Source organism: Perognathus longimembris, chromosome 17 (genome assembly GCF_023159225.1).
Source record: "Perognathus longimembris pacificus isolate PPM17 chromosome 17, ASM2315922v1, whole genome shotgun sequence".
Taxonomy (NCBI): domain Eukaryota; kingdom Metazoa; phylum Chordata; class Mammalia; order Rodentia; family Heteromyidae; genus Perognathus; species Perognathus longimembris.
Window position 1 is genome coordinate 38,246,596 of NC_063177.1, and position 12,592 is coordinate 38,259,187.

Below are 12,592 nucleotides of genomic sequence, written 5' to 3' on the forward strand. Positions count from 1 at the left end.
CAGCTCACTTGTTAGCTCTCCATGGCTACTCCATTTTCATTCTCTCTTCCTTTTCCCTTATCCTTTTGTCTGATGATGTAGTCTTGCTTTTTAAAACTGAACTTCATTTTAGTTGCCTTCTATGAGGTCTGAGGCTCTTGAAGATCACAATTAGTGAGAAATACTCAACAAAAAACTTAAAAATATGCACATCATTTCAGCATTTTATTATTAAATAGATATTCATTAGAAATTGGGATCCGTTGGCAGTGGCTCATATCTACAATCCTAGCTACTCAGGAGGCAGAAATATGAAGATCACAGTTTGAAGCTAGCTTAGGCAGAAAAGTTCAGGAGATTCTTATCTCTAATAAACTAACCAGAAAAGCCGTAAGTGGTGATGAAGCTCAAGTGGTAGAGTGCTAGCCTTGAGCACAGTGAAGCTCAGGGACAGTGCCCAGGCCTTGAGTTCAAGCCTCAGGACTGGCAAAATAAATAAATAAATAAATATGTATTAGATGGATTCTGACGCTCACATCTGTAATCCTAACTACTGAGGAGGCAGAAATCGGGGGATCACAGTTCAAAGTCAGCACAGGTAAGAAAGTCCCAGAGACTCTTACCTTCGATTAACTAACAAGAAGCCAGAAGTGGAGCTGTGACTCAAATGGAAGGGTGATAACCTTGTGTGGAAAAGGGACAGTGCCCAGACCCTGAGTTCAAGCCTCCATACTAGCACACTCACAAAACACTTCTTCATATTATTAAATATATATTCCAATTTGTAGCAATAAAGGATAATTGTATGAATAAGTGAGCACATTTCTGTATCTAAAAAATGAAAATATTTATTAGATAGTGTTTTATGGTAGAATGCTAATTTCCTCTTTTTGTGAAAATCTTGGAGCTTGAACACAAAGCCTAGGTGATGTCCCTGTGTTTTTTGCTCAAGGCTAGCACTCTACCATGTAGACAGGATTATAGGCATGAGCCACTGGAAATTTCCAATATTTTGATATTGATTGCTTTACTTTTCTCCAAAGTGGTTCTACTTAGCCATTTTTTTTAACTTATCTATTTCTTTTAGCTGTGCTGTGTTGAGAATTCCTGGTTCCCTAAAACTTACATAGATATCTTAAATGCATTTGCCAATTTCATGGATTAAAAAAATGAGGTTTCATCAATGTATTTATATTTTTCTCAGAGCTAGTTAAGTCAGAACATCCTGTTTAGGTGTGTGATCATTTACCTTTCTGTTGAGAACTTACTTGCTTTGCTACTACCTTCACTGATAATCGTGGGAAACTGAAATTTTAATTTATGTCTGTGTAGTCTAAGGGAGAGAATAGCTTGAGACCATGATGCTAAGATTATGTGTTTTAGATATATGGGAAAAAATGGTGTGATTACCTTTCTGAGTCTGGCTTATTTTGCTTCAGATGATGATTTCTAGTTCTATTCATTTTCTTGTAAGTGACATGATTTCACTCTTCTGTAAGACTCAATAATACGCCACTGTATCTATCTATCTATCTATCTATCTATCTATCTATCTATCTATCATCTACCTATCTCTCTCACACATGTTTCTTCAATAAATCAATTCATCCATTGATGAAGCACTTAGTTTTATTCCACAAGTTGCATAGAGCTGGCATGAATATGAGCACAGTCATTTCTAATGTCTGCTGATGGTGATTCCTTCAGGTATGTATCTAGGAATGGTACAGCAGGATCTTGTCATAGTTCTTTCTTTAGAGGAAATGATTTGCCACCATCCAGTGTAATATTGGCTATCGGTTTGTGGTAGATGACCTTTGTTATGGTGAGATATGAAAAAAGAGGGGTTAAGATCCACGGACAACCATAAAGTGGTATGGGAAGATCAATCATTATCATTAGCAAAATGAGTTGCAGGTAAAATTCAAGGCAAGGTTAAATAATAGTAAATAAGTAAAATAATAAAAGAAACACAGTCAAGAAGAAGGAGGGAAAAGGTGAAAGAAAAGAAACATCAGCCTCAGAAGAATCATAAGGAGATGAATACAACCAAAATATGATTACAATGAAACCCCATATTTTTTACCATTAATTTACTTGAGAAAAAAGTAACAGCAAACATGTATCTTAAAAGTTCTCGATCAATAAAGGTCCACATTTACACGTAGAGAAAGTGGCTGACACATAAATGGATAAATCTAAAGATTTATATAAGTTCTCTATAGCTTTGCTTAGAAAGAGAGGATTCATCACATCTTCTGGTGCTTCAATACTTCCCCCATGAGCATCTGCCAAATTGCATGCCTTGCAGTCATTATTCAGAGCTTTAATTCACAGACATTGATTGGGCAAGACCATGTCCCAGGCTGTGATAAACACTGACTAGACCACAGTGAACAACGTAAACATCGCTTTCACTTGTATGGAGCTCAGACTCTGGTAGAAAAGTTTATCACAGGAGTATTTTTTTTCTTGTTTTTGTTTTTTACCTGAGGCTTAACCTCAGGCCTAGGCACTGTCCCTGAGCTTCTTTTGCACTCTGTCACTTGAGCCACAGTGCCAGCCACTTCCCGCTTTTTCTGTGTATGTGGAACTGAGGAATTGAACCCAGGGCTTTGTGCATGCTAGGTAAGCATTCTACCACTAAGCCACCTTCCCAGCCCCACATACATATTGTTATATGTTGCTGCTATTTTCTTTTTCTTTTGTGCCATTAGTGGGGCTTGAGTGCAGGGCTCGGTGCTCTCACTTGCTTTTTTACTTGTCTGGTGCCTTTTGCTACTTAATTGGAGATGTGTATCTCATGGGCTTTTCTACTCAGGCTGGCTTCAAACCATGATCCTAAGATCTCAGTCTCCTAAGTAGCTAGGATTACACTTACTGTTATTATATATTATAATTAGAAAGTAAAAGATTAGATTCTAAGAGCAAAAACATCAACAAAAAGGACACATCTATTTTGATGATTGAGGGAAATATTGCAAAAGGAACATGGCTTATAGACACTTAAACTGGAACTTCATGGCAGGAAGATATTCATCTTTTATTCAGAATGCAATATAACTTTCAGTCTACTGTAAAGAATTACAAGAATGGTTATTGTCTATGCGCAAAAATATTCCTTCCTGGGCTGGGGATATGGCCTAATGGCAAGAGAGCTTGCCTCGTATACATGAGGCCCTGGGTTCGATTCCCCAGCACCACATATACAGAAAACGGCCACAAGTGGCGCTGTGGCTCAGGTGGCAGAGTGCTAGCCTTGAGCAAAAGGAAGCCAGGGACAGTGCTCAGGCCCTGAGTCCAAGGCCCAGGACTGGCCAAAAAAAAAAAAAAAAAAAAAAAAAAATATTCCTTCCTTCATTGTAAATGAGACTTGTGTTTATATAATAGAAAGTCATAGACTATCAAGTTTATGTTGATAACCTCATCACTTTTATTGACAAGACATGCAGTCTCATATTAAGGTGCATTTTCTCTGCTGTAGTCTAGAGAGCTGGTTATTATTCTGCTTTGTTTATAATGGAGGTAGCAAGGCCTAGAGGTGGCAGGTAATTGGACTAAGGTGGCCTCTGACTCCCTTGTTAAGGTCTAAATACAAGCTCTACTGGAATTGAGCTGCCCTTTATGTGGTTGAAATGGAAGTTTAAACCATGTGCCCCAGCTGTGAAACACGCTGTTTTTTCAAAAGCAGCGTCTCCTTTTTCTTGAGTTAAAACAGGAAATATGCTATAATTCTTGATTTTCAAGGTGTTGAAAATCCACTGCCTTCATTCCCCCCTTCCCCCCAAAAAACTACACGAGCTTGTCTAGTTTCAATTACATCTTTGATAGTTAGCGAGTTTGTCTAGTTTCCGTAACATCTTTGATAGCCAGTGAGGCTATCTATGACTAGGAAAGCACGAACCAAAGATTGGCGGTGAAATAAAGACAGAAGTAAGGTATGATTGCTCATCTCTTGCTTCCAGTCTTTCACTCCTTTGAGGTTCCAGTTCAGGCCTCTTTGCTTTGGGTTTCCCCTACCTCTTGTAGCTTGAAATCACCAAACTTCCCAATGTCTTTGTGATTTACTAAGCAGCTGCTCTGTCAGGACCTATTTACTGTCAGTTTATCTTCTCATGCTTTGTCTAGGGGGCTCAGACCCCAGGCCTTTTGCTTCTGGTCACACAGAATCACCGGATCTGGATATTAGTTCATTTTCCTGTGGCCTGGTATCACTGTGCTGTTCCTTCTCAGTCAGAGTAAGAACCACGGAATGTAGCCACAGCTCACAACATGTGCAGCACACATGTATTGTAGTTACAGCCTGTCCCCTTCACCTGATTTAAGAGAAACTTGTGGACACTTCAGGTCATAGCATTTCTTTGATCTTTATGCTCCTAACATAACATTTTTTTTTATTTTTATGCTCCTAGCACAAGAATATTGGACTAACATAGGGACAATTCTCAAAATACAGGGGAAATGCATGAGAAATGTAGGTCGGATCTCTTGTTGGTAGCATGCTAGGTTGTGTCCCATCTTCATTGTAGCTTCTAAGTATTGTCCACTCAGACTTAAATTATTAAGTATCCTGTGGGATTCTCTGAGGAATATCTCTAGGATTAAAGATCCTAAAAGTACTTGCTTCTCCTCTTCCTTGCCCAATCTTCTCCCCTACAAGCATTCTTCTTGTTTTTTTTTTTTTTAATCTCAATGTTTCAGTAAGATTCTGATTTATGTTTAAATATGTGCTGTATATGTAGTATATAAAAATAGGTATCTGTTCAAATGCACATAACACACACATACACATTTTATTTCTAGACTCAGGAGAGGATACTCTACATGAAGACAAAATTAAGCAAGTTAATAAAAGGCAATTAATGGATTAAAGTTTGTTTAATAAAGACTTTAGCTGTAGCTCCAAAACTATCACCTGAAAAGTACCAATGGTCATATTAACATATGTATATGTATATATTTGTGCCAGTATAGAGGCATGAATCCAAGGCCAAGGCATTCTTATTTATTTATTTATGCACAAAGCTGTGCTCTATTACTCGATCCATACTTCCACTCTGGCTTTTTGCTGGCTAACTAGAAATAAAACTCTCTTGGACTTTCCTGCCCAGGCTGGCTTTGAATTCCAATCCTCAGGTCTCAGCCTCTTGAGAGCCAAGGATTACAGGTGTGAGCCCCTGGCACCCAGCTTATGCTAATATTAATGTGTTGGCCAATAATTTGTAGTGCCTTGCTACTAGAGATAACCGTTTTATGGTCTCTCTAAATAAAATTGAAATTGGAAAAGGTTAGCCTACTAAATGACCCAGATCTTAAGATAGAATCCCTGCCAATATTAATCTGTAAGCCAACATATTCTTTTTCTATTATAATTGGGTGTCATGATTTTGTTAAAGAATCTTATACTTTCTTATTTCTCTTGCATATTTCAAATTGATATAATAACTTTGTTAAAAAATCTTCTGCTTTTACTAATACTGGAGGCCTTATGATGTGGTAGAAAGAATTAGGCTTTTGAGCTAGGCATACCAAGGGTTCTGTTTTTCTTACTAACTTTACTGCTGAATAATCCTTAAAGCTTCACTTTTGTCATCTATGAATACTATTTTAAGGATTAAGTACGTGTGATTCAACTGGCAAAAATTAGCTAAATGTTGACTCATCACCAAATTATATTTTTCTGGAAAAAAAGAAGATCAAGGTGAACATAAAATGTAAACTGTGAATAGTTAGTCAGTTCTAAGCAACTTCTTTAATTGAAACTTTTTCTGAAAAACTAAGACAACCATTTTTATCTTTAAAAAGAAGAAATATACCCCAAACTCTAGCATAAATAAAAAATACATATGACCAGGGAAATAACTTTTATTAGAAAACCCATCAGGAGATTATTTTTGCCTCTGTGGAAAGACTCAATATAGAGAGAGAAAAATCCAGAAAGAAGCACGAAACAAGATGACATCGTTTAATAGCATTTTGATAATATGAACCAAATGATTATTTAACCGGATAACCATAAGCCATATCTATCTATCTATCTATCTATCTATCTATCTATCTATCTATCTATGGCGTTTCTTTCCGTTAAAGTTAAAAGTTGGGTTTTCATATGTCAGCCATTTGGTCTACCTCACTTCCAATTAAACTGTTGAGGCAGGTAAACATTGAACAGACAGAGTCCCTGGGTTGTTCAGTGTCCGCTCAGAGCCAGGGAGTCAAGGCTCAGCAGCAGCGGGGGAGGCAGGGCTCACAGCAGGGCTGGGTGTAGGTGGTGAGGTTGAGGGTCTCCAGGTTGGGGGTGGGCAGGCTGGAGCTGAGCAGGAAGCAGCTGGGTACACAGGGCTGAGGGATGTGGCAGGGTGGGGGGCAGTTGTCACAGCAGGTGGGCTCCAGTTGCCAAATGGTGTGTGGGCAGGTGCTGGGCAGGCAGACTCCACAGCGGCAGGACTTGTCAGAGGAGCAGATGGTGGTGGCAGGGCCAGTGGGGACACTGCAGCAGCAGCGGGGGACACAGCAAGCCATGGTGTCTGGGAGGAGTTGGGGTGGTTTTTGGCTCCTTGGAAGGGTGATGTTTCTGAGGTTCCAATGTCTGCTCTTTCTTTGAGGCTCTTATATACCCTCCTCAGTGGGTGTGGGCCCAACCCGGAGGCTTCCTATCCTTATTTTTGTTTATGGCAGCTCTTTTCACTCAGATTCTCTAATCAGTTTGGTATTTTCTTGTATTTTAAGACTTCCTGCCTTTATTAAAGCAATCATGGTTTTGAGTCATGGATATGTCATTTTTGTCATAAGATCGTTGCATTTTTGTACCTTCACAGGGGCCTGGCATGACATATGCCACATGAATTGTGTGGTCAGTCCAAGGGAAAATTCAGGTATAATTCTAGAGGTGAAGGTCTGCTTTTTTCTCTCCACCTGCATCTTAAGTAGTATTCATAATAAAATAACATTTTTTACTGAGTAATTTAAGGACAAGCAACTCAAGTGATCAGTTGAACTGTTTTGAACTCATTATAAGGATATGGCTACCCATCGATGACTCTTTTGTTTGCCAGTATTCACCTCAAGCATATATTTTTTTATGGATCATATAATTCGGGTGCTAATAAGCAAACAAGGTCACATGCACGATGGTGTTGGGTTAAAGTAGCTCTCATTATTTTAGGTAACTCTATGGTGAGTTTCCAAAGGTGGTGTTACCATATGCTTTTTCTTTTCATAACATCTTTATTCTCAGAAGTGTACCTATCTTGTAGTGAGTCAAAGAGTAAAATCGTGGAAAGGGAAGAGCCATCCTGTTACTCTCCTAAAAGAAATTTACCTCAGCCTTCATTTTGACATGCGTGATATCTGTGAGAACATGAAACATAACCTGAAAGGGGAGAATCACAAGATCCACAGGATAACAGTAGATTGTGAAGGAGACCCGACCCAGCACAGTGCACAAATGAGGCATTCATAAAATGCTTTTGTCACAGACTAACTTCCTACTCAGCAGGCTTAGTTGTTTTCATCTCTTAGATCTTCAACACAGTTGTAAATTCCTTTAAGGATGCCTTTGACAGCATTCTTCACCTCAACTGGCCTTGAGTTGCTTTCCTGTAGGCTGGCAGATGTTGGGGTGTGTGTTGGGGGTGAGTTTGAACTGGATAATTTCTTTGATTCCCACATCTTCCCATACCTCCTCATGATCAGCATGCAACTATTCAGTGGGTGGAATCTACATTTCTTAAGTGGTTGGATGGCAAGTGATTGTTGAAGAAACACAAAATACAGATTCCTTAGTGTATTGTTTTAGACAGGACATTACCCCAAACCAAGATGGTCTGTTTGAAAGAGAAAAAAGATGACTGGAAAAAAAAGATCAGTGTGTGTGGGGGGAAGGGAAGGAGATCAACTAGTGAAGACTAGAAGAAATCAAAGGTTTTACATCATGAACAGGCCTCACCTCTCAAACTATTTAAAAAACCCTTTTGTAAACTAATGTTTCCTTTGATCACTATTTTCATTGGTGAAGTGACTTTTTTTTAAACCAATGAATCATCAGTTATTAGGGAAAAAAATCAGTGGAAAATACCAAATGGGATAGAGTGCATTAGGAAAGGTCTTTTCATGCAGTAGGCTAATGTTTTTTTCTTAAATATTGGGTATTTACCATAAAGGCCAATAAATAATATGAAGGTGAGTCTTCCAGGCCCTGCACCTCTTTGACCACCATGCTCATTGTTTCTTCAGCTTAAAAGTTTCCTCTCTAAGTCTCTGCTGCTCAAATCCTATTCATTTCTGCAGCTGCAGCTCAAATATTTCCTTCATAAAGAAACTCAATCACTAGCCAAGCCTTCCAGACATTTTCATTCTTTCCCCTCTTCTTACAAAATGTGCTGCATTTTTCACTTAGACCTTGTTTCATTCTGCTATGTATATCGTTCCACCATTGTTTGCCTCACCTCAGTGCAAGGTCTTTGAAAGTGGGACTTGTTTGTTAATCTTGCTTGTCTCTTTCAAGCACTTGGGTGCATGCTTGGCACTGAGTAGGCATTTGGTAAATATTTATTGAGTTGGGTTAAATGACAGATTAGGGTGTGTGTATGTTGATATCTAATTGTAGCTTCTCTGTCTCTTTAAGGACACATATTAGTCGTTAGTCTAACTTTGTAGGACATAAACATTGAGGTCTAAAACTGTTCTGAGCCTAGAATGAAATTTTTATTATCCATGTAGTTCTGCTCTGGTGTGTCTAAGTCCCTGTGAGACTTCCTCTGGCCATGAGATTTACATTGATGTCATTTAAAAAAATATAATTCTGCTGAATTTAGTTATGGCTTCATGATGCATGTGTTAGGAGTCCTTAGGTATTTATAGCATTAAACATGAAAACAGTACATGGTTTGGTAGTAGTGTTTATTTAGTTTTAAAGTAAGGAGATCTACGATTCGATGTTTCCTCTCACTTCCTTGAAATTCTTGTTCAAAATGGGGGAAAGAGCATTTGTGCAACGCTGAAGGCCCATGGTCAAAACATCTTCCCACCTTTTGGGTTCTTCGGGACAACCTTGGAAGCACTTTGAGATGTCTTTGGCTAGCAGCAGGGGGGTTGACATTCACAAGGTTGGACACACGTGGTGACAGAGATCCCAGTTACATTTGGGACAGGGTGGCCCTTGCTGAGTAGCCAACACGATGCCACATAGGAGTCAGGCACACAGCAGGGTGGGGGAGTGGAGTCGCTGCAGGTGGGCTGGAGGAGGCTGACATTGTGTGGGCAGGTGCTGGGCAGGCAGACCTCACTTGGGCAGAATATGTCAGAGGAGCGGAGGGTGGTAGCTGGGCCAGTGGGGACACTGCAGGGTCCTTGGAGACACGATTCCAGACAAGACATGATGCCGGTGGAGCAGATTTGCATCTACAAAGCCGCCCTTGGTGCGTCTTTTATACCCACCTATTTCAGAGACCCTGGCTTCCCTCCACCGGCACGCTTCCTTGTTGTTGTTTTCCTAATCTTACACAAATAAACTCCCCAACTCTTCTGTGTCCACCGCGGGACCAGCTCCCCTTCAGTTTTATTTGGTGGCGACATCTCAAACTTGCTTCCTGTTGCTGTTTCAAAATGGTGTCGGTGTTGTTCTCCAGTGTTGTGTAAACATAGCCCTATCTTTCTGCCCTGCTTTCTTCTGCTCTACCAGCCAATCAGAATGTCCCCTTATGAGTGACTGTTGATCAGTATGAAGAAGGATGAGTGATCTTCCTGAGAGTTAAGAAGGGATCCTGTTCAATTTATGTATCTGTGATAGATTTGGGGAGTTACACCCTGGCGTTTGGTGGGCGGGGGGGGGGGGTCCTACCACAATTATACTGCTACCTTTTCATAGATTTCAGGGGAATGAATGAATATTGGAGGCATACAATATGACTTGCTTAAAAAGAGCAAGTCCTGCACAATGACTTTTCTATACCTCTTCACCCTATCATCCAGATATAAACACCAGTAAGCTCTCAGTCCTACAAAGAACTGGTCGGTTAGAACAGATTATGATATAGGTTTACATGAGTATCTGTGGTCTAAAAACGAGGCTACTTCCTCTCTTTTTGCAATTTGCATTTTTTATTGTTATGATCAGGGTGATAAACAGGGGTTGCAGTTACATGCATCAGATAATGAGTACATTTCTTTGGGGACAATGTCATCCTTTCCCTGGCTCTCTATCCCAGTTTTTCCCTCCTGTTCCCCACCCACAAGTTGTATGGTTCATTTTCAACATAGCATCACTGCTATCACTGCTGCATTTGTTCACTCTAGCTTCTCTCTCTCTCTCTCTTTTTTTTTTTTTTGCCAGTCCTGGGCCTTGAACTCAGGGCCTGAGCACTGTCCCTGGCTTCCTTTTTTTGCTCAAGGCTAGCACTCTGCCACTTGAGCCACAGTGCCACTACTGGCCATTTTCTATATATGTGGTGCTTAGGAATCGAACCTAGGGCTTTGTATATACAAGACAAGCAACTCTACCACTAGGCCATATTCCCAGCCCCTCTAGCTTCTCTTTTTAAGACAGCAAATAAGGTTTTTACTTTCAGAAAAGCATATTGCTAACTTTGTCTGTTTCATTTAAAAACTTTTGTCAAGCTGGATTTTTGTGAGTCAGATGTCTTTTCATAATTCTTTGCCTTTTGCATTCTGTTGTGGCATTAGCAAGTCATGGCTAATATTAGTGTGTGACTATAATAAAAGAGACCGGCGATCTGCCAAACCACTTGTCCTGGAGTGTTTAATGAATCTCATATAGTCTGAGTGTGAGGCACAGACAATAATCCACAAGACCAGGGTCCTGTCCTCCAAGAATGTATGGTCTGAGGTCTTCTAGAAGATGCTAGACGACATTACTTTGTAACATAATGAAGTAGTCAATGAAGTGATGGAAAGAGTTTTAGATGTAAGATAATTGCTTTGAGCTTCGGGGTTTCATTTTCAAGTATAATTTTGGTTAAAAAACGTACAACTGATAAATAGCCTATAGTAATCTTATTGTAAGGCTTAAGTGAATGTTAAATGTGAATAACTTGAGTAAATCATGTGGCATTGTGTGTGACATGAGAGTGATTAAGTGAATGGCAGGTTCCCATAAGAAGAAATGCCATGCAAGATGCCTAAAGTGATGAAAGAGGCCTTAATGGAAGATTTGCATTAAGTAGTTTTAGGTCAGAAGGGCTGAGAAAGGAACTAAGTGCACTGGAGGCAAAGCCGTGACTTCTCTCTTGCCCCTCCCCTCAGCACCTGCTCCTTGAACACCTGGCCACTCCCATCTTTGGGCCTTGAATTCCATAACCACCATAGCACATTGCTGAATTTCTTTGGAATACATATTGGTTCTCTTTACTAGATCACAGTTCTCTTCAAAACAGAGGCATTGTCTTATTCATGTTGATATCTCCAGTACCTAGTAAAGTACGTGGGCTGTGGGTGGAATCTGGAAGCTCAAATACATGGAGTCAATATTTATGGAAGGCAGAAAATAATAATCTCTGGTATCTATCACATGATCGTGTATCAAACTTATTCAGGAGACAAGCAAATAACAAGTCACATCCAAGGAATTTCAATAGAAAGATTTGTTAAATTTAAGTATTGGATGACTGTGAAACAGCCAGAGAAGAAAGCTGAGGTAATACAGGAAGAAGCCAGCAGCTCTAGGGCTGGAGAGGGAAGAGAACAGGGTGGGGTTATTTAAACTGAGAAGCTTGCAAGGGTGGGCCTGCAGAACTGGGTGCTAACTTCTGGGTATTTCCTGGTGGTGCTTTTGTAACTGAAGAAAATAAATGGAGAGTCAGAGTGCTGAGGGAGGAAAGAACTTCATTAGTAAAAAGCTGATAGGCACTGATGGCTCATGGCTGTAATCCTAGTTACTCAAGAAGCTGAGACCTAAGGATTGTGGTTCAAAGTCAGTCCATGGAGGAAAGTCTATGAGACTCTTATTTCCAATTAACCACCAGGAAACAAGAAGTAGAGTTGTGTCTCAAAGTGGTAGAGTGCTAGCCTTGAGCAAAAGAGCTCAGGGACAGTGTCTAGGCCCAGAGTTCAAGCCCCATGACCGACCAAAACCACAACAAAAAATGAATAAGTTAGAAAATCCTAAAAAAGACCATTTTTTGGGATTGCATGTACAAGGCCTTTTATTTTTGGTGGTGGTAATGGGATTTGAACCAAAAAAATCCTGCTTGCTAGGTAGATGCTCTACTACTTGAGCCAATGACTCCTAACCCTTTTTGCTTTAGTTATTTTTCAGGCCCGATTCACATTCTTGCTTGGCACCAGCCTCAGTCTAAAATCCCCTGCTTATATTTCCTGTGTGACTAGGATGACAGGTGCACACCACCACATTCTGATTATGAGCTGAGATGGTGTCCCACTTAACTTTTTTTCACAAGCTGGCCTTGAACCACAATTTTCCTGACCTCTACCTCCCAAGTAGCTGTTAGCATGAGCTACTGCATGGTTTTTTATAGGGTGTTGCGGAGAGGCCTATCAGATAGATAGGGTGCTGAGGTAGTTCTAATTTTGGGGTGGTCTGTTTATCTCATGTATGAACAAGCTGGTATTTAGTATGTGTAGGTCTGTGAATGTC

The 12,592-nt window shown here is 40.0% G+C and overlaps 2 protein-coding genes across 2 annotated transcripts; both read right to left on the reverse strand.

The window, feature by feature from the left end:
• Window positions 1-6,161: 6,161 nt before the first annotated feature.
• LOC125365349 (keratin-associated protein 3-3-like) lies at window positions 6,162-6,504 on the reverse strand. The gene has a single exon (XM_048365355.1). It carries the CDS (start codon window positions 6,499-6,501, stop codon window positions 6,202-6,204), a length of 300 nt encoding a protein of 99 aa, XP_048221312.1. The 5' UTR covers window positions 6,502-6,504; the 3' UTR covers window positions 6,162-6,201.
• Window positions 6,505-9,057: 2,553 nt separating this feature from the next.
• Window positions 9,058-9,357, reverse strand: LOC125365351 (keratin-associated protein 3-1-like). Its single transcript, XM_048365358.1, has one exon. The coding sequence runs from the start codon at window positions 9,355-9,357 to the stop codon at window positions 9,058-9,060; it is 300 nt and encodes a 99-aa protein (XP_048221315.1).
• Window positions 9,358-12,592: the final 3,235 nt, after the last annotated feature.